Source organism: Pan paniscus, chromosome 19 (assembly GCF_029289425.2).
Source record: "Pan paniscus chromosome 19, NHGRI_mPanPan1-v2.0_pri, whole genome shotgun sequence".
NCBI classification, from domain to species: Eukaryota; Metazoa; Chordata; class Mammalia; order Primates; family Hominidae; genus Pan; species Pan paniscus.
In genome coordinates this window covers 29,048,610-29,069,915 of record NC_073268.2, presented here as the reverse complement: position 1 = coordinate 29,069,915, position 21,306 = coordinate 29,048,610, and the positions used below count along the sequence as shown (strand labels likewise).

Here is a 21,306-nt window from a genome sequence, read left to right as displayed (position 1 = left end):
ATAGTTTTTATAGTGGTTGCTCTAGATATTGCATTATATATACATAATTTTTCACGGTGTACTGGTGTCATCATTTTACCAGTCCTAGTAGGATATAGAAATCTTACCTCCAGTTATGTCTCTTTAATCATTTTCACTTGTTTATAATAATATGTTAAGTATTTCCTCTATAAACATGTAGAATCACATCAGACAGTGTTGTAATTTTTGTTTCAACTGTCAAATGTAATTTAGAAGACTTAAGCAGAGAAGGAAAGCCTACTGTTTTTTGTACTTACTGTGTTCTTTTTCCTTCCTGATGTTCCATGACTCCTTCTTTTTGCATTTTTTTTCTCTTTAGCTAACTTCTTTTAGCTGTTCTATTAGGGTAGGTCCTCTGGTGATGAATTCTCTTATTTTTCCTTCATGTGAGAATGTCTTGATCTCCCTTTCATTTCTGAAGAATATATTCTCTGTGCATAGAATTCCAGGTTGAGAGTCCTCATCTTTCAGCATTTGAAAAATATTGTACCACTTCCTTTTGGTCTCCAACTGTTATTCATTATTATTTATTCATAAATGCCCATCTGTACCTATTTTAAATACATCTACATAGTAAAATATAGTTATGTAAAACTTCTGAGTTTACTAAGTCAGATCTAATTTTTTACTTGTAGCATCAATAAAATGTACTTCTGTACCAATAACAATTACATACAAGGGTCAACAATTTAGCTCCCTAAAATTAAGCATCCCTGAAATTCAATGGAAAGGATTCTCTAATAACATGGTCACATTTTTAAAGCTATTTGGAGCAACAGTTGGAAATATGTGATGAATAAGCTGAATAAATTATACGGAAGTGTTCTATCTAATTTACTAACTGAGAGCCCAAGGCAGAAGGATCTCTCGAGGCCAGGAGTTCAGAACCAGCCTAAACAACATAGTCAGACCCCCATCTCCGCAAAAATTAAATGGAATTAAAATTTTAAATTAGCTGAGTGTGGGGCTGAGGTTCTAGTTACTTGGGAGACTGAGGCAGGAGGAACGCTCGAGCCCAGAAGTTCAAGCCAGCAGTGAGCCATGATTATACCACTGCACTCCAAACTGGTTGAGAGAAGGAGACCCTGTCCCTTTAAAATAAATAAATAAATAAATTGTAGCAGGACAAGCCACAGACAAAACCCCTCAGACACTGAGTTAAAGAAGGAAGGGCTTTATTCAGCCAGGAGCTTCAGCAAGACTCATGTCTCCAAAAACCGAGCTCCCCGAGTGAGCAATTCCTGTCCCTTTAAGGGCTCACAACTCTAAGGGGGTCCGCATGAGAGGGTTGGGGATTTTCATGGTACTTTTCTATACAGTGTCTGTAATCTATAGATAACATAACCGATTAGGTCATGGGTCAATCTTTAACTACCAGGCCCAGGATGTGGGGCCAGGCTGTCTGCTTGTGGATTTCATTTCTGCCTTTTAGATTTTACTTCTTTCTTTGGAGGCAGAAATTGGGCATAAGACAGTATGAGGGTTGTCTCCTCCCTTAAAATCACGAACTGGTGGTATAGTGAGGAGCTATTCCTTCCAAAATCTTTTAAAAACATTACTGGTCATGGCTGAGAAAAGTGTCTCTGGAGTCTTAAAGTTAGCGAAAATAATTTTTCCCAATATAATTATCTTACTCCACATACGAAGTCTTGTAATCCAACCTGTAGAGAGTTGCCATGCACTGTGACTTACTTTGTATAATATAGTCTCAACCCTTTGTACTCATATGTGTGAGAAACTCTCAGTATCTCTCATTACACACAGTGATTTCAACATACCATAAATGGGCTGATTAAAAGTGAGGTCACTTTATGTACAAGGAAATACTATTCTCTGAGTTACATGGCTCAGATAACTCACAAAACCATCTACACCACATCAAAGTGCATTTGGGGTACACAAGTAAAGCCTCTACTATCAGCTACAAATTCATAGAGCCTGGAACTTCCAGGAAAATCAAGCAAATATAAAGAATCTGAATTTAGAAGCCAACTAATACAACAAAAAAGTAATTTTTAAAAGCCTGATTAAATTTTCAGTTAAAATATTCACATAATACTACACACTTTGAGAACTTTTAGTAATTAAAAGAATGGCTTTTAAAACTTACTTAAAACTGTTTAATGAGAACAGGTGGCTAGAGAAGCATTTTATACCACAGATGATTAAATGGACTCACCTTGTAAAGGGGTCATGAAAAAATAAGTTAAAAACAAGTAAAGTGCGTTAACAGATCAGTAAAATAATTTGGAAGACTATACATACTTCAAGAAAATGTTAATACATTTCCAAAAACACTAAATGTTAAGCTTTTTGTCTTGAAAAATACACAAAAATGTTTTATTTAAAAGATAAAAGTAGAAATTACTCTTTAAAAATCAACAAAGTAAAATTTTGAGATACAAAATGGTATATTAGGGGTGGGGGGAGTTTTCTTTTTAAAAAATTATAATGACTAAAGGAAACTCATGAAGTTTAATATCAATGTGAAAAATTACTATAAAATGATTTTTAGCCCCACTTGTTAAGAAACTATATTATATAGTATTATATGCTATTTCTTTTCTAGAGCACCAAATAATCATCTGATATTAGGTGTTTTACACTGTAAATGAGCTAATTTGTTTATTTATTTATGGAGATAGGTCTCACTCTGTAACCCAGGCTGGAGTGCAGTGGAATAAACACAGCTCCTTGCAGCCTCGACCTCCTGGGCCCAAGCAATCCTCCTGCCTCAGCCTCCCAAGCAGCTGAGACCACAGGTGCACACCACCATGTCTGGCTAATTATTAAAAAAAAAAATTTGTGTGGAGTTGGGGTCTCACCGTGTTGCCCAGGCTGGTCTCAAACTCCTGGGCTCAAGCAATTCTCACATCTCAGCCTCCCAAAGTGCTGGGATTACAGGTGTGAGCTACTGGGCCCAGCCCTAATTTGTTTTTAAATCCAAAAATAAATCAAGAACAGAAGATAGCACTCTAACTTTTAATATTTTAAAATATTTTCTGCATAGCTTACCCAAATATTAGCATTCTAATTGTGACCAGCATTATGGTTTTTAATGAGCCTAATCCAAGTAAATAATAAACAAATGCGCATGAAAACTGTGAGAAATAACCATTGGTGTGTGCTTATGTTCCATAAATAGTTATCAAGTTTACCTTTAAATTGCATGTTTAGTTTTTCCTTACAACTTAACACTAGATACAGGAAACTGTAGAAGTCATAAACAAAGACTAAACAAAATCCTCTCTTCTTGCTAAGATGTGTACATGATTGCAGTAGACTTATGCTGAATATAAATATATGTTACATACATGTCTCTTATTCTATACAAAATCTCAGCCAATATTTTCCCACAGAGGAGAGGAATCTGTTCTCTCAAATTGAAAGTTTTTGCCCTTTAAAAAGGTTATTTTAAATAGCCCTAAAGAAATATGTTCTGAAAATAACAGTTGTATCATATTCCACTTACTATTTTCCGGTTGAAAACTTCAATAAAATAAGTTTACCATAGTCAATAAGCCTGTTCAATGAACACTGAAAAATAAAAATTTATCCCCAGAGTGATTGCAAATGAAAATGTGTGCTATTTCAAAATTACATGTACCTCTTTAAAAATCAGGGCAATTAATAGAACACTTAAATCATATTAGCTAAATTCAAATTTAGCCCCTAACAATAAAGTTTTCTTATTCCTTTATAGTGTCTTACAAAATAATGAATTACTTAATTATCATAATTTTCTTTTGCTACTTATTTCAAACTATAAAGTTAGGACTGCAAATTGATGTAGGTATCTTATATTATTGGTCTACACCTACTTATTTATAAACATTAATGGAAACAATACTGTTCCAATCTACCACAAGGATTTCCTTCTATTTTACAAGCAAGAACTTCTAACCCAGCTCAACAACAAATCACACTTTAAATTTGGGTTTGAAAACATGTATTATTAGAGGCACATGTTTAAAAACAAGTACAGTATGAAATCTTGCTTTTCAGTGAGCCAGTGAATTTTCATTCGTTTGTTTGTTTCTATGAATATTTGGTTTACTTCCTTCTTCTGGGCAAGATTAGTATGCAATTCTCATTAGCAAGTCAAAAACCTACAGACCTAAACTATATGAAAACTTAACTTGGTATTGTTAGATGGAGACAGGTAAGCTAACACCAAAAGAACAACTGTACTAAATTTTAACACTATTCTTTAATAGTTTCATTTTCCTGAGTTTGTGTTTGTTCTTTGGCATTGGTTTAGGATATAATCCATTTTTCAGAAGGTGTTGCTTGCTGAGGTCAATTTTGGGCACCATGCTAAATCTGGAAAGAGCATAAAGCTTCAAGAGGGTGAAGCAAAGTCTCTTGTATGTAATTATTTTTCTCCAAGATGGAAAGAGCAACAGGTGCACACTCCAGTGTAGAAAGACATCTATTAATTGGCCGCATCCGAATTACATACTGACGAGAAATGCTCGTTTTTAACTGCACCTGTTTGGGGGTGTCAGAACAAGGAATTCTTACAGAAAATGTCCTTAGCCTGGCTCCATGTACCATCAATGACGATGATTGTAGAAGGATAAACAGGAGAATCTAATATAAATTCTTCCAGATTAGCAGCTTCAGCCCCTGGATATAATATTAATGTACCAAACTACCGGCAAACAGCTGAAAGTTCAGGATCTCTTTCTTCACTGAAGCGACGACCAGTCTTCACTTTGCGCTTGTCCTGGGGGAGGCATGCTGCTGGTAGAGGAACTGTCCGCAGCATTTTGTCTTCCTCTGCTGGATGCTGAATTATGCACAAGTAGGTAGAGATATGCAAAGGGTGCGCTGGGAGAAATGGACAAAAACACACTTTCTGAGGCCGGCTTGCAGCGGCTGCACTCAGGCCTCAGCTCGGCCTGCTCCACCTGCAGCTCCCACAGCCCGCCCGCACTAGCGTCGTCCGCCTCTGTTCCCAGGGCAGCCGTCGCCAGCACTGCGCCGCCCTCCCGCTGCTCCTTGTAGTTTGGCGTCTGAGACCTTGAGGCCCCAGGCGGTCGCGCGACGGGGTCGCGCCTCTTTCTGCGACTCCATGGCGGACACTCTGGTCAGGCCTTCGATATAATATTTCAATATAGACTTAAGGAATAGATTGTATGTGTACATATAGATATGGATATAACATAAGTAACTAAATTAAAACAAATGTCCATAATTTGGCCCAATTAGAAATCCAGAATGTATATACCAAAGAATTTATATTACAAAAAGATAAAAGGACATTGATTAGATTTTTTGTCTCTACAACATAAGGTCTAAATTAACTTTAGCATTTGCTAAAATATACCAGCTGACATACTTCATGGACTCAATCAATACTGGGGCTCCAATTATACTTGGAGTGGGCCGTGGTGGCTTACACCTGTAATCCAAGCACTTTGAGAAGCCGAGGCGAGTGGATCACCTGAGGTCAGGAGTTCAAAACCAGCCTGGCCAACATGGTGAAACCCTGTCTCTACTAAAAATACAAAAATTAGCCAGGCATGGTGGCAGGTGCCTGTAATCCCAGCTACTCGGGAGGCTGAGTCAGGAGAATCACTTGAACCCGGGAAGCGGAGGTTGCCGTGAGCCAAGATAGCATCATTGCACTCCAGCCCGGACAACAAGAGCGAAACTCCTTCTCAAAAAAATACATATTATACTTGGGGTTCTCATTAAATTTAAATATTGTATGCCCTCTAATCTTAAAAAGGTAACTAAAGTTAAAAAATATTTTGGATAACTATCCCTCACTTTACTGCTTTGGTTGAATTTCCCATAGTTTTGTACCCATTGCTTTAAAGTATCTCATATTGGACACAGACTCTCTGACACAACATATAATAAACTAAAGTTAAAATTTTGGCACTTAAAAAATGGCTTGATAAAATGGGACCCTATAAATCCCTCTTTAAAATAGTTAATATGGCACAATTTAAGTTAGAATAGGCCCTTCAAGGATTAAGACTTGTTATATAGAACCTCATTATGAAAGGGGATAATTATCCCCACTGCTTCTCATTAAACAGCTCAATTTTGCCTATTCGAGCCGTTTGGGAGGCCAAGATGGGAGGACTGCTTAACCCCAGGAGTTGAGACCGGCCTGAGCAATGTAGTGATACCCTATCTCTACAAAAATTTTAAAAATTAGCCAGGTGAGTTGGTGGTGTCTGTAGTCCTAGCTACTCAGGAGGCTTAGGTGAGAGAATCTTTTGAGCCCGGGTGTTCAGTGATGCAGTAAGCTGTGATCACACCACTGCAATCCAGCCCAGCCAACAGAGCAAGACCTTGTCCCTAAAAAAAAAAATAAAATAATAAAAATTAATGGAGATTATTGCCTTCTCCTGGAGGTAGTTGTTTCCTATTAGTCAACTCCTTGACCCACTCACTCCCCAGTGCCCTCCCCTACCACTCCCTCAAGCTTCCCCCCGCCGACCTCTTGTCTTACGTCTCTGACCATGACCACCCCTTCCCCTTGGTTATACACACATACACGAATGTACACATACATTATTCATGTATCAGCCATACTGTTCAACAATATGACTGCCAGACCTGCCACTTTGATATATATATAATTCAGACTTTTAATCCACTTTACAACTCCACCAAGATTATACCAAAGACCCCCCAAAATTTCAGATCTACTTTCTTGACTAATGATGCACACATGAAAAACTTACTGATGGGCCAGATTGCAAGGACTCCTCGTATATCCACTTGTGTTCTTCCTTCTTACTCTCATAGTAAACATTTTCTGGGCTGTTTAGGTGAGCTTATGCCTCACTCTCTAAATACGTCCACTATCACTACCCCAGGTTTCTTGCAATGATGCCAAATAGGCACGGGGCCAATGACTCTTATTGTGTTTTCTTATATTCTGTATTTGTCTATTTGGCATCCAGGCACCTGGAGGCTTCATCAAAGTTTACATTTTCTTTTGCTGATGTTTCAATTTATCCTACAAAACTATGTTCCATGTAGATCTGGCCCATCTTGAGGCTGCTGTTTCTGCATTCATCCTCCCATGGTCACATTTCTTGGCCAACAGAACCACAGAAACTGGTCTGCCATGAGTTAACGTTTAGTCCAAATCATTTTTCCACTTTGGCTCTGCTTCAAATGGGGCTGGGCTGGTGATACTGAAGACAATCAATGCACCTATAAATTCCAGACAACGGGCTCTTGTCATTTTCCCAATCTTTCCTCATCGTAATGTTCCACAGCTGCAGTTGTGCCAAGGCCTCTGAGTCCTAGTGGGGCTCCTTCAGTGCACAGTTCACACAATGGTGAACTGGCTTGGAGATGCCACGAGGAGTTCTGGTGCACACAGTGTGTGATGATGATGGCCTTGCCCGTGCCCAGGTCACCCATACTGGCAGCTGGTACAGGCTGACACACTGTGCTGGCCACAGTTCAGGGCTGGAGAGAGACTCCAGGAGTGCAAGTATGCTCTCGTTTTAGGTTCTTCATTTTGATTCATCTCTTCATTGGCTGGATTTCATTGTAACATAGTTTTCAAGAAGGTAGAAGAGAACTACGTTCCGTTTCCTATATCCTTTGATAAGAATGTCTGCCTATTTCCTTTATAGTCAAACATCATCTCGTTTGGCAAAATATGTGTTAGTAAAACTTTTCTCAGAATACTGAATGCATTGATCGACTTCCTCTGGCATTGGACACAGTGGTGGAGAAGGCTGAGGCCCTGATGGGTAATTTAGGCTCTATTCTCTGTTCCAAGATCCCACTGAAGGTCTTAGGCATGAATTCAGAACACCCAGCCAAGGGTGTATCCCACTCTGCTGAGCTTCATCTTGGTCCCTTAGCTCATCTTAGATGAGTGGGAAATGCCAGACCCTGGTGCTCCTTCCTCTTGTTGATGAAAACTCTCGTTGTCTAAAAGAGTTTCTACTTATACCTTGGCTGCTTTCCTTCAAATCTTAGTTAGAGAGGATTTTCCATATTTTGTCATCTCACGCTTCTTTATTCAGAACTGCTTGTAGAAAAATAAAGTAACCATTCTTGTGAGTTCTTTAAAGGTGCTAGCTGACCAGTTAGGAAATCCACAACCCTTCCAAGTAAATAGTGTGAAAGTAGCTCAAGAAGATCCAGAGAATTCCTGGAGTTTTGTTTTGAGGAAATGAGTTTTGCCTTCTTATTCCTTCCCACTGTGGAAATTCTGAGTTTCATCAAGGATAATCTTTTGTAAGTTATAATTGTTTTCTAGGTATATGCTGGGAGATTTTCACTGTTGTCATTAAGAATAAAAGTGTTGCAATTTTTCCCAGTTCAAGCATGGAAGAAAATTTATTCAGGAACTACAGACAGAGTAAATAATACTGTGCACAGACGAGTTAACAAATTAATTTTCCTAATATCCCTCAAACAATATCTGTGAAGATTATTTAGGGAGAAGTGAAAATAGACAAAATCCAATTATCCAACATCACATTAAGTTGCTTAACTTGCAAAGTTTTCAAAGAAATATTTTCACAGAATTAGAGAATGTTATCAAATATATAATGAAAAATATCTCAGTAGCCCAGTCCATTTTCCATCAGGTGAGCCTTCGACAAGATTTAAACATCTTTTTATCATTCTTCTGAAAGCAATCTATACCGATTATCTGGTATAGATTTTCTGCAAAGGAAAACTGGTCTCTCAGAGACTTGAGTCTCTTTAAGGCTTTAAAAAGGGCTTTCAGCAAGTATTTCCTTCTTGTAAAATAGTAGGATTCAGGGTAAATTACTTGCGACCTTAAATCATACTGGCAGCTTGTCATGCCTTCAGGGCTCAAGTAGAAGATCTTTGTCATGACACACACTTTTTTAGTGTAACCACCAATTTTTGCCAGCTTCTGCTTTAAGGTTAGGGCAGTTTGTGTAGAATAGCCTTTAAACTCCTCATCCTGTACCATGTGGAAGGTGTATAGGACTGGTGGACTGTCCTGGGAAATCAGAAGAGCATCACAGAGGACTTTGTGGTTCTCTTGCAAGCCCAGATCCACAGACCAGCTCCTAGAGAAGATCAGTGAGCCCTTTCTGACAGAGTCCATTTCTTCACATATTAATTGCTTAAGTCCTTCATGTTGTAAGAACAGTTTTCTGCAAAGGTTTTCTGGAGAATACGTTATCCTTCCTGATAGCCCTGAATAAGGAAATAATAATAATAAATTATAAAACACTAGGAAGTTCCCATTTAAGCCATGGCAAAGTAGCTTGTAAAAAACCAATCCTCCCATCAAAAACACTGTAAAAGTTGTATAAAATACATCAAACAATAATTTAAAGAACTAGAAAGCACCAATAAAAGCAGTATTTGAAGTGCCACAGTCTTTGATAGAGGTGAAACACAGAAAGTAGCTTCACATTCACCCCTGCTTTTTCCCTAAGTAGATTTTCTATATCATGGCATGGGTAAATAGAACCCAAGGAGAAATCATCAGTCTTATTAGGCTGAGGAAAAGAAGTAAGAAGAGCTGGAATATGAGAAGTAAAATCTCAGAGAAAATGAAGCTGCAGAGAAGAAACCAAAGTCTACATACAAATTTCCCTCAACTCATTGGCTAATACAGGTCAGATGCTGGAAACACAGAAGAAAATATCAACTGGGAGACTAAAGAGCTGAATGTAAGTTTCTTCAGCCTCATGGTGCTCAGGAAACACAGACTGGAATTCCAGTCCCAAAAGAGTGGAGGGATCTTGGTAAACACCAGAGACATTACAGCAATAGAAAAGCCATGACCTAGTAGTAACGGCAAAATTAAAAACTATTATACCTAGAAAAGCATTAAAAAACTTCAAAAGAATAAAAGCAATGGGTGGTACTCTAACTACCTGTCAGAAGTAAATATAGCCCTTTTTGGAGAAATGTAATATCTATCAAAGTCTCTACAATTTGTAATCCATGATACAATAAAAAATTATGAGACAATAAAAATCAGAATGAATTACTAGAAAACAGGAGAAAAATCAGATCAGAGAAAAAGACTGACAAGTGCTTCAGATATTGTAGTTATCAAAGAGGGACTTTAACTGTAATATATTTAAAAACAAAAAATAATAATAAAATAGATGAAAAGATGAAGATGTCCTTATTCTCTTACAGCCTTAGAAAAACTAAAATTGAGGGATAAAAATTGTGTGGACATTCCTTAACTGAAAAATACAGTAGGTGGTAATAAGAACTTATTTGATAATATTTAACAGCAGACAGAGCATAGCAGAAAACAGGACTAGTCAATAGGAAGACAGGATGGTAGCAAAAGTCCGAACTCAAACTCAATTAAAAAAAAAAAGGTAAAAACAGAAGATAAGAGATATGTCAGAAACTGTCAAAAGGTCTAGCAAATTTATAATATAAGTCCCACAAAGAGAAAGGAGAGAAAAATAAGATAAGCAATATTTGAAGAGATAAACGATTATAGTTTTTTCAAAGTTGATTAAAGATATCACTCACAAATACAAGAGTATACCAATCCTTCTCAAACTCTTCCAAAAAATTGAAGAGGAGGAAATACTTCCAAACTCATTTCATGAGGTCAACATTACCCTGATCATGAAGTCAGTCAAGGACACTACAAAAAAAAAGAAAATTACAGGCCAATATCACTGTTGAAACTAGATGCAAAAATTCTCAACAAAATGCTAGCAAACCAAATTCAACAGCACATTAAAAGGATCATTCGACCCAGTGTAGTGGCTCACGCCTGTAATCCCAGCACTTTGGGAGGCCAAGGCAGGTGGATCACCTGAGGTCAGGGGTGCAAGACCAACCTGGCCAACATGGTGACACCCCGTCTCTACTAAAAATACAGAAAATTAGCCAGAAATGGTGGCAGGCACCTGTAATCCCAGCTACTCGGGAGGCTGAAGTAAGAGAATCGCTTGAACCCGGGAGGTGGAGGTTGCAGGGTGCCAAGATAGCGCCATTGCACTCCAACCTGGGTAACAAGAGTGAAACCGTGTCTCAAAAAAAGAAAAAGAAAAAGAAAAAAAAAGATCATTCATCATAATAAGTGGGATTTATCCTTGGGATGCAAGCATAGTATAACATGTGAAAATCAATAATTGTGATATACCACATTAATAAAATGAAGGGCAAAACTATATGCTCATATTAATGGATACAGAAAAAGCATTTGACAAAATTCAACATTCTGTACTTTAAAAAAACCTCTTAACCAACTAGGTATAGAAGGAATGTACCTCACCACAGCAAAGACCATATATAAAAAACCTAGAGCTAACTCCATGCTCAATGGTGAAACGTTGAAAGCTTTTCATCTAAGATCAGGAACAAAACAAGGATGCCCATTTCACCACTTCTATCCAATATGGAAGTCCTAGCCAGAGCAATTAGGGAAGAAAAAAGAAATAAAAAGGATCCAAACTGGAAAATAAGAAATTAAATTGTCACGGTTTGCCCACAATGTGAACTTATATATAGAAAACCTTAAAGATGCCACCAAAAAATGATCAGAACAAATAAAAGAATTCAGTAAATTTTCAGAATACAAAAATCAGTAGCATTTCCATACACTAACAACAAATTATCCTATAAAGAAATCAAGAAAACACTCCCATTTACAATAGCTACAAAAAATACTTGATAATAAATGTTATCAAGGAGATGAAAGATCTCTATACTGATATCTATAAAATGCTGATGAAGGAAATTGGAAAAGACACAAATAAATGGAAAGATAGCTTGTGTTCATGGATTGAAAAAATCATATTTTTAAAATGTCCACACTACCCAAAGTGATCTACAGATTCAACGAAAACCCTATCAAAATTCCCATGTCATTTTTCACAGAAAAATGATTGTATACCTAGAAAACCCTAAAGACTCATCCAAAAAGCTTCTAGATTTGATAAATGAATTCCATTAAGTTTCAGGATACAAAACCAATGTACACAAATTAGTACTGCTATACAGCAAGAGTGACCAAGCTGAGAATCAAATCAAAACCTCAATCCCTCCTACAACAGCTGCAAAATAAAATACTTAGCAATATACCTAGACAAGGAGGTGAAAGATGTCTACAAGGAAAACCACAAAACACTGCTGAAAGAAATCATAGATGAAACAAACAAATGGAAACACATCCCATGTTCATGGATAGGTAGAATCAATATTGTGAAAATGACCATACTGACAAAAGCAATCTACATCAATGCAATTCCCATCAAAATACCATCATCATTCTTCACAGAACTAGAAAAAATAACCCTAAAATTTATATGGCACCAAAAAAGAGTCCACATAGCAAAAGCAAGACTAAGCAAAAAGAACAAATCTGGAGGCATCACATTACCTGACTTCAAATTATGCTACAAAGCTATAGTTACCAAAACAGCATGGTTCTGGTATAAAAATAGGCATGTAGACCAGTGGAATAGAACAGAGAACACTGAAAGAAAGTCTAATGCTTACAGTTCAATTGGATCTTCAACAAAACAAGCAAAAACAAAGTGGGGAAAGGACACCCCATGCAACAAATGGTGCTGGGATAATCGGCAAGCTACATGTGGAAGAATGAAACCAGATCCTCATCTCTCACCTTATACAAAAACCAACCCAACAGGAATCAAAGGCTTAAATCTAAGACCTGAAACCATAAAAATTCTACAAGATAACATCAGAAAAACAATTCTAGACATTGGCTTAGGCAAAGAGTTCATAACCAAGAACCCAAAAGCAAATGTAACAAAAACAAAAATAAATAGATGAGAAGTAACTAAACTAAAATGCTTCTGCACAGCAAAAGAAATAGCAGAGTAAAAAGACAATCCACAGAGTGGGAGAAAATATTTGCAACCTATGCATCTGACAAATGACTGATATCCAGAATCTATGAGGAACTCAAACAAATCAGCAAGAAAAAAACAAAGAATCCCATCAAAAAGTGGGCAAAGGATATAAATAGACAATTCTCAAAAGAAGATATACAAATGGCCAATGAACATGAAAATACGCTCAACATCACTAATGATCACGGAAATGAAAATTAAGTCCACAATGAGACCATCTTACACCTGCAAGAATGGCCATAATTAAAAGTCAAAAAATAATAGATGTTGGCAAGTATGCACTGAAAAGGGAATTCTTTTATACTGCTGGTGTGAATGTAAACTATTACAACCACTGTGGGAAAAAGTGTGGAGATTCATTAGGGAATTAAAAGTAGAACTACCATTTGCTCCAGCAATCCCACTACTGGGTATCTACCGAGAGGAAAATAAGTCATTACATGAAAAAGATGTTTGCACACACATTTATAGCAGTACAATTTGCAATTCCAAAAATATGGAACCAGCCTAAATGCCCATCAGCCATCAAGTGGATAAAGAAAATGTGGTATATATACACCATGGAATACTATCAGTCATAAAAAGGAATGAAATAATGGCATTTGCAGCAACCTGAATGGGGTGGGAACCATTATTCTAACTGAAGTAACTCAGGAATGGAAAACCAAATATTGTATGTTCTCACTCATAAGTGGGAGCTAGGCCATGAGGACACAAAGACTAAGAATGATACAAAGGACTTTGGGGACTCAAGGGGAAGGGTGGAAGGGGAATGAGGGATAGAAGACTACACATTGGGTACAGTATACATTGCTCAGGTGATAGCTGCACCAAAATCTCAGAAGTCACCACTAAAGAACTTATTCATGTAACCATAAACCACTTGTTCTCCAAAAACTAGTGAAATAAAAATTTTAAAAATTAACATATAAGATACCTAGAAAAAGCATACATTTTAAAAGTACTTACTACACAAAATAAATAAATTTTTGAAACCAATCTGCTTTGTTCTCACAAGAAAATAAAAATAGCCTGAAATAAGGATCTGAAATATAAGTCAGACTAATACTGAGATGCCAGCTATTGAATTTAGGATTCCTTAAAAATATCTTACCAAAATTAACACCAAAGGAAACAGAAAGAGTAGGCAACCCTTTTATTAAAAAACCAGAAATATGTCAGGCACAGTGGCTCAAGCCTGTAATCCTAGAGCCCTGATAGGCTGAGGCAGTTGGATCACTTGAGCCCAAGAGCTTGAAGCTGCAGTGAGCCATGATCACACCGCTACACTTCAGCCTGGGTGACAGAGCCAGTTCCTGATTGAAAAAAGAACTAACAGTCTTCCCACAAAAGGAAGACAAGCCATTTTACAGGCAAATTCCACCACAATTTCAAGGATATCATTCTAATCTTATATAAATTTTTTCAAAGGATAGGAAAAGAGGAAATAATCCCCAACTCATTCTGAGTTCAGCACAATTTTAATACAAATACTAGACAAAGAAAGAGAGAAAACTATTCTTAGACCTTGTCACTCATGGATTTAGATACAGAAATTCTAAATTAAGTATTAGCAGCTGAATAAAAATGCGTAAAAAAGATAATACTGCAAGACCAAACTGAGTTTGTTCCAGGAATGCAAAAAAGGCTTAACAGAAAATATTAAACATCATTTGCCAATCAACATATTAAAAACATTTAATCATGTCAACAGGAGTAGAAAATGTGTTTGATAAAATTCAGTATTCATCCATGATAAAAAAAGAAAAAACATTTAGTAAACTAGAAATATCATTAAACTTCCTTAGCCTGATAATGGTATATTCAAAGTGCCTAAGGCAAACCTCAATTTCTTTTTTTATTATTATTATACTTTAAGTTCTGGGGTACATGTGCACAATGCACAGGTTTGTTACATAGGTATACATGTGCCATGTTGGGCAAACCTCAATTTAAATGGGAAAGCCATAGACACACTCTCTTTAAAATCTGAACTAAGACTATTTGCATTAAGAATTGTCTAAAAGTTTTCTTCAGTTCATTAGGACAAGAAAAAAAGACATTAAAGGCAGAAAGATTGGAAAGGAAAAGACAAAACATTTTATGATCTGCATATTTGTTTATACAAAATGTAAATAATCTATGGACAAATTATTTAAAATAATAAGGAAACCTAACAACGTGGCCTTATATAAACTCAGTATGTAAAAATCAACTGCATTTCTACACATTAGCAATAAACAAGAAAATGGAACTTTTAAAGAAAAATATCTTTACAACAACAAAAATAAAAGGAACCTCGACATAAGTGTAATAAAAGATGTACAAAATGCGTACACAGAAATTTATGAAACTATAAAGTCATTAAAGAAGATATAAATAAGTAAAAAGATTTCCTATACTCAAGGATACAACTTACTGATGTAAATATGCCATGTCTTCCCAAATCTATCTAGAGATGCACTGTAACTGCAAATCAAAATCCCAAAAGTTTTTTTGGCATTTAAGCAGATTCTTAAGTGTGTATAGAAGATTAAATGATTAAAAATTGCCTAGACACTCTCAAAGAAAAACTAAAGGGCTTACCCTACCAGATATCGATACTTAGTATAACATTACAGTGGCAGGGACAGACAATTTGATCAAGGAAACATAATAGAGATTCTAGAAAGAGGATTATCTATAGATATACAGTTGACCCTTGAACAACATGGGTTTGAACTGCATGGGTCCACTTACGCCAAGATCTTCTTCCACCTCTGCCACCCCAAGATAGCAAGACCAACCCTTCTCTTCCTCAGCCTACACAATGTGAAGGCAATGAGTACGAAGACCTTTAAATGATCCATTTACACCTAATTTATAGAAAATATATTTCCTCTTCCTTATGACTTTCTCAATAACATTTTCTTTTCTCTAGCTTACTTTATTGTAAGAATATAGTATATGATACTTATTGTTAAGAATATAGTATATGATACATACACACAAAATATGTGTTAATTGACTACGTTATTGGTAAGGCTTTGGGTCAAAAGTAAGCTATTAGTAGTTAACTTTTTGGAAAGTCGAAAGTTATACACAGATTTTCGACTGCAGGCGGGTTTGTTCAAAGGTGAATTGTACTTAGTAATATGATGAAGGTGGCATGGCAGATCATGGTGAAAGTGAGACTTTTCAGTATTGCGGCTGGGAAAGTTGTTATCCACATGGAATAAAATGAAATAGCATGCTACATTACTGTCTATTAAGATGGATTGTGTATTTATTTATTTGTTTGTTTGTTTGTTTGTTACTTACTGAGACAAGGTCTCACGCTGTTGCCTGGGCTGGAGTACAGTGGTGTGATCTCAGCCCACTGCAAGCTCCGCCTCCTGGATTCAAATGATTCTTGTGCCTCAGTCTCCTGAGTAGCTGGGTCTGCAGGTGTGCACCACCACACCTAGCTAATTTTTGTATTTTAGTAGAGACACGGCTTCACCATGTTGGCCAGGCTGGTCTCTTGGCCTCAAGTGATCCGCCCACCTCTGGATTGTGTATTTACATGTTAAATGTTGAGTGCAAAACTTTAAAATTTTTAGGAGAAAATTAAAAGAAATATCTTTATAATCCTAGTGTATAGAAGGATCTCTTATGCAAGGCACAAAGAGCACTAAACCGCAACATTTTAAATGATAGTTTTGCCTACATTAAAATTTAAAACTACTACTTATGAGAGTATACCTTAAGAAAAGAGAAAATGCAAGCCACCAGCTTGGAGAAAACATTTGGTAATCGTTAATACCTATGACTAAAAGAGGATTTTATTCTAGAATCTCTAAATTACTCCTATAAAGCAATAAGAAAAAGACAAAGCTTATTAGAAAAATGGTCAAAGACAAAATAGACACTGCACAGAAGATGAAATATATATGGCCAGTAAGTATATGGAGAGATGCTCAACCCAATCAATAACCAGGGAAATGCACATTACAAAGACATACCATTTTATACACATTTGATTGAGAAGAAGGAGGTCAAGAGAAGGACAACCATAAATAAGAAAAATTTGACAATTGGAGAAGATGTGGCATTTCTAATATATTGCTGATGGGAGTAACATGACCTATCTACTTTCAAAACAATTTGGCATTATCTTATTACTTGAATATTCACACACCTCCTGAGCCAAGAATTCTACTCCTACTTAGGCACCCAAGAGAAAATCTTGCACATATGCACTAGAAGACCGACTAAGAATGTTCAAGGTAACACTGTTCATGTCACAGAAAGCAGGAAATAACTCAATTGCCCATCATCAACAACAACAACAAAAACAGATAGATCAATGAGAGATCCTGAGTACTGATGGCGTTTCTTCAGTAACTGAACATAGCTATGCCTGAAGGTGGGCCTCAATCTAGACTGCTCAGTGACATGATATATATGCTTTCTTTTTTTGTTTGTTTAAACTAAACTGACTTGGGTTGCTCTCACTTTCAAGTAAGCGAGTTTGTATTGCACCAAGAAAATTCTAACCCAAATATAAAGAAATAGGATTTGACAGATTCAATGACTTAAAACACCAAAGAATTCTCATAAACACAAGAATGTGCTTTCAGAGCAAATTTCAAGACTGAGCTGGTTTGAAGAGAAAGAGGTTTGACTACAGTCACACTAACAAATCCGAAGAAGCCAGAATGAAATTACCTGGACAGTGATGTCTCTGCCATTGCCATTCCAAAAGAGGCCAACTGTGGGGAGCAGGTAATGACGTATTTATTTGAGAGATCACCTCTTCATATGAGCTGGAAAATTCTTAAAAACAAAAATATCACATTCTTAATTTCGCAGAAGGGAGACCCCAACTAACTAATGCAAAGTATTATATATTAAAAGTCTACTTGTAACTGATTCTGTTTTCCAAAAAAAAATTAATGTTAGATATTGTGGTTAGATTCTTAGGTCAGATACAAATTGCAAAATTAACTTTTGATGCCACTGACACACTATATTTCAAATGAAAATTAACAGTAAAAATGCATTAATAGTAATTTAATACATTACCATATAATTGGGTTTATTTTTAAAGCAGTTAAAATGAGACGTGATGGCTAGTGAAGGAAAGCTGACTTTTGTGCAGATTCTGAGGAAGAAGCTTACATTTTCAGACATTTTATAAGCTGCTAGTACTGGTCCAATTGCTAGTACTGGTCCAATTTCATTTGAGGCTTTCGTTTCCCAAACGCAGAGAAAATACCAGCATTATTCCTTCCTTACTAGTACAAATTAGGGCTACTACTTGGCTCACAAATGTGAGAAGAAAAAGGAAGCGGTTTTATAGGAAATAAATAGAAAGGGATGCCAGGCATGGTGGCTCACGCCTGTAATCCCAGCACTTTGGGAGGCCGAGGCGGGTGAATTGCCTGAGGTCAAGAGTTCGAGACCAGCCTGGCCAACATGGTGAAACTCCGTCTCTACTAAAAATACAAAAATTTAGCTGGGCGTGGTGGCGGGCACCTGTAATCCCAGCTACTCGGAAGGCTGAGGCAGGAGAATCGCTTGAATCCAGGAGGCGGAGGTTGCAGTAAGCCGATATCCTGCCATTGCACTCCAGCCTGGGTGACAGAGCAAGACTCCGTCTCAAAATAAATAAATAAATAAATAGAAAGGGGACAAGAAACATGAAGGAGCAAGTAAGTAAAAGAGGCAGATGTTCCTGAAAGAAAGCAATGGTTACTTACTGAAATAGAGCTCAGAAACAAAAAGGAAAAGGATTAAACGGGGTTTCCTTCAAAACTAGTATAGACGTGGTAGGGAAGAAACTTCCAGGTTTAATTGGGTCTTTGCACCAGGTAGGGCTACTAAAAGTAGATGATGTGCTTATTTTATGAAATATCTATCTTCTTCTAAGGGTATAGAAGAAAACAAGAGGCAGGACTTTTTTTTTTTTTTTTTTTTTTTTTGAGATGGAGTCTCGCTCTGTTGCCCAGGCTGGAGTGCAGTGGCGCAATCTCCGCCCACTGCAACCTCCGCCACCTGGCTTCAACCGATTCTCCTGCCTCAGCCTCCTGAGTAGCTGGGACTACAGGCACGTGCCATCACAGCCAGCTAATTTTTTGTATTTTTAGTAGAGATGGGGTTTCACCATCTTAGCCAGGGATGGTCTCTATCTCCTGACCTCGTGATCCGCCCGCCTTGGCCTCCCAAAGTGCTGGGATTACAGGCGTGAGCCACCGCGCCTGGCCGAGGCAGGGAACTATTGATTGTATCCACCAGAGATTAATAGTTTAGGTGCTGAAATTTGAGGACTATTGATCTTGCCCCAAATCCCATAGAGAAAACCTCCCTGCCACCCAAGCCAAATGCATTCCTGTTGCGAATCCCCCGCTCTCAACTTGGTTCAGCCTCCACCATGAACTGGATCCATTCCTTCCTGGTCAACTGCATCACACGGTTATCTTTCACATGCCAGGAATCAGGCTCTTTAGCAAACACTGCACAGCAGAAGCGCTCCACTCTGAGTGCACAGACATATCCACAAAGACTTCCTTTATCATATACTCCAAGGAATTTGCATGAATAATTTATCTTCTTCTTCTCCATACAGAAGTGATGCACAGGCATCTTCCTAATGGACTTTTCGATTTCTCTTTCTAAGTTATCGAGGTCACTCATCTCTGCTTTAAAGCCAATTATTTCTTTATCTTCATTTAAACCAATGAACAAATATCCTCCATCAGTATTTGCAAATGCAGAAACATATTGAGGGAGAATCTCTTTAATTCGTTGTAACAACTTTTCTGTCGAGAAGTTTTTAATTTCAACATGTGTGGATTCAGTAAAGGTCAATTTTTCTTTCCGATCAAGTTCTGTTCTATCAAAAAAAACCCCGGCCAAGGCCTTCATGTTATTTTCTTCTTGTATATCAACACGGGGCCTCTTTGCCACCAGCAATTCTGGTCTTAAATACAATCTCCCTCTAGTCTTTTTCATGTCTTTGAGGAACTCCAGTGCAGCAGTGGCATTCATGACTTTTGCAGATGTTATATCTCTTTTGTACAAATTGGAGCTCAAGGTGGTAATCCGCAGACCAGAGGTGTTCAAGCTCCATGACTTCACAAAAATCAGAAAGTAGTTACCATTCTGCATGAAGTCTAAGTACTCAGGAACAAATAACAGAATGTTACTAAAAGAATTTTCCAAATCTAGTCCTATTCCATCTTTTGTATAACTATAGTCTTCATTCTCAATTTCAGCCTTGATCACTCCCCCTCCAGAATTGAGCAGAGCACACATAGCTCGTGAGACACTTTCATTCTGCTTTTTTCTCAGTTTACAATCCTTCATTTTTTTCCTACTGTTCTCTCCAAGAGTGACTCTTCCCACATCTAGAACCAACTCGGCATAAATCGTTTCCAAATCAACACTGATGTTCATTTTCCCAGCAGCTATGCAGTGTCCAAGCAGAAATTCTTTTCTGTAAAATAGACAGAGCCATTAGAATAGGACCTGAACTAGAAAGATAGCAAATTCTGTATTATGAGGCAAATGCAAAAAAATCCTGTGCTGTATATATTCCACTAGACTGGTAAGTATATGGATATGAAGAGACTGGCAAATTTTGAGCTAAGACCACAATAATTTATACTCCTACTGAATTTTCAAATTTGTTACTATAGTTTTATATAATGTATTCTAATTCTGTAATCTCTTTATCCGCCTTTTTTCTCCTTTCTAGTCCCTAATATTGTACAACCTGTTTTCTCTCTCCTTTTCTTAAACAACCCCTGGAGTGAGTCTATGTTTTTATCTTCTCAGTGAACCAGGCTTTAGTTATACATATTATTTCTACTTTTCTTTTTATTTTAATAATTTCAGCTTTTAGCTTAATTATCTCCATTTATGGGTATAAATCTTTTGGAAGATTTCCAGTTAAGGTCTAATGACATCCAACATGTCATGTTAATTATTTTTCCTTCTATTAAGAATGAAATAGATTTATAAATTTTGGCCATTGATCTTAAGCAAAGTGGGCTAAGTCATTGTGCCCTTTTTAAATCTAATATCCACATATTTTCAATAAGGAAAATTCTTATATACAAAACACCTGTGCTATGGTTTGAATGTTTGTGTTCCCCCAAAATTCATATGTTGAAATTATAACTCCCGAGGTGATGAGGTTTTTGGGAAGTGATCAGGTTATGAGGGTGAAGCCCTCATGAATGAGATTAGTACTCTCCTAAAAGGGACCCCGGAACACTAGCTCATCCCTTCCACTATGTGAGAACACAGCAAGAAGTAGGCAGTCTGCGACAGGAAAAGGGCCCTCACCAGAATCCAACAGTGCTGGCACCTTAATCTTAAACTTCCCAGCCTCCAGAACTGTGAGTCATAAATTTCTGTTATTTGTAAGCCACCCAGCTTGCGGTATTTTGTTATGGCGGCCTAAACAAACTAAGACAGT

The 21,306-nt window shown here is 37.1% G+C and overlaps 1 protein-coding gene and 1 pseudogene across 2 annotated transcripts in view; both read right to left on the bottom strand.

The window, feature by feature from the left end:
* Positions 1-1,179: 1,179 nt before the first annotated feature.
* Positions 1,180-5,172, bottom strand: LOC129394369 (tRNA-uridine aminocarboxypropyltransferase 2-like; annotated as a pseudogene).
* SLFN12 (schlafen family member 12) overlaps positions 1,180-21,306 on the bottom strand; it is a 29,452-nt gene continuing 9,325 nt past the window's right edge. For both annotated transcript variants that reach the window (XM_055101110.2, XM_014342061.4), the window contains 4 exons: positions 19,238-20,319; positions 17,550-17,657; positions 6,729-9,192; positions 1,180-6,339 (listed from right to left, as the gene is read on the bottom strand). In XM_055101110.2, the coding sequence (XP_054957085.1) occupies positions 8,603-9,192; positions 17,550-17,657; positions 19,238-20,279 (1,740 nt within the window). In that variant the 5' untranslated portion in view covers positions 20,280-20,319 and the 3' untranslated portion in view covers positions 1,180-6,339; positions 6,729-8,602. The remainder of the gene's footprint in view (positions 6,340-6,728; positions 9,193-17,549; positions 17,658-19,237; positions 20,320-21,306) is intronic.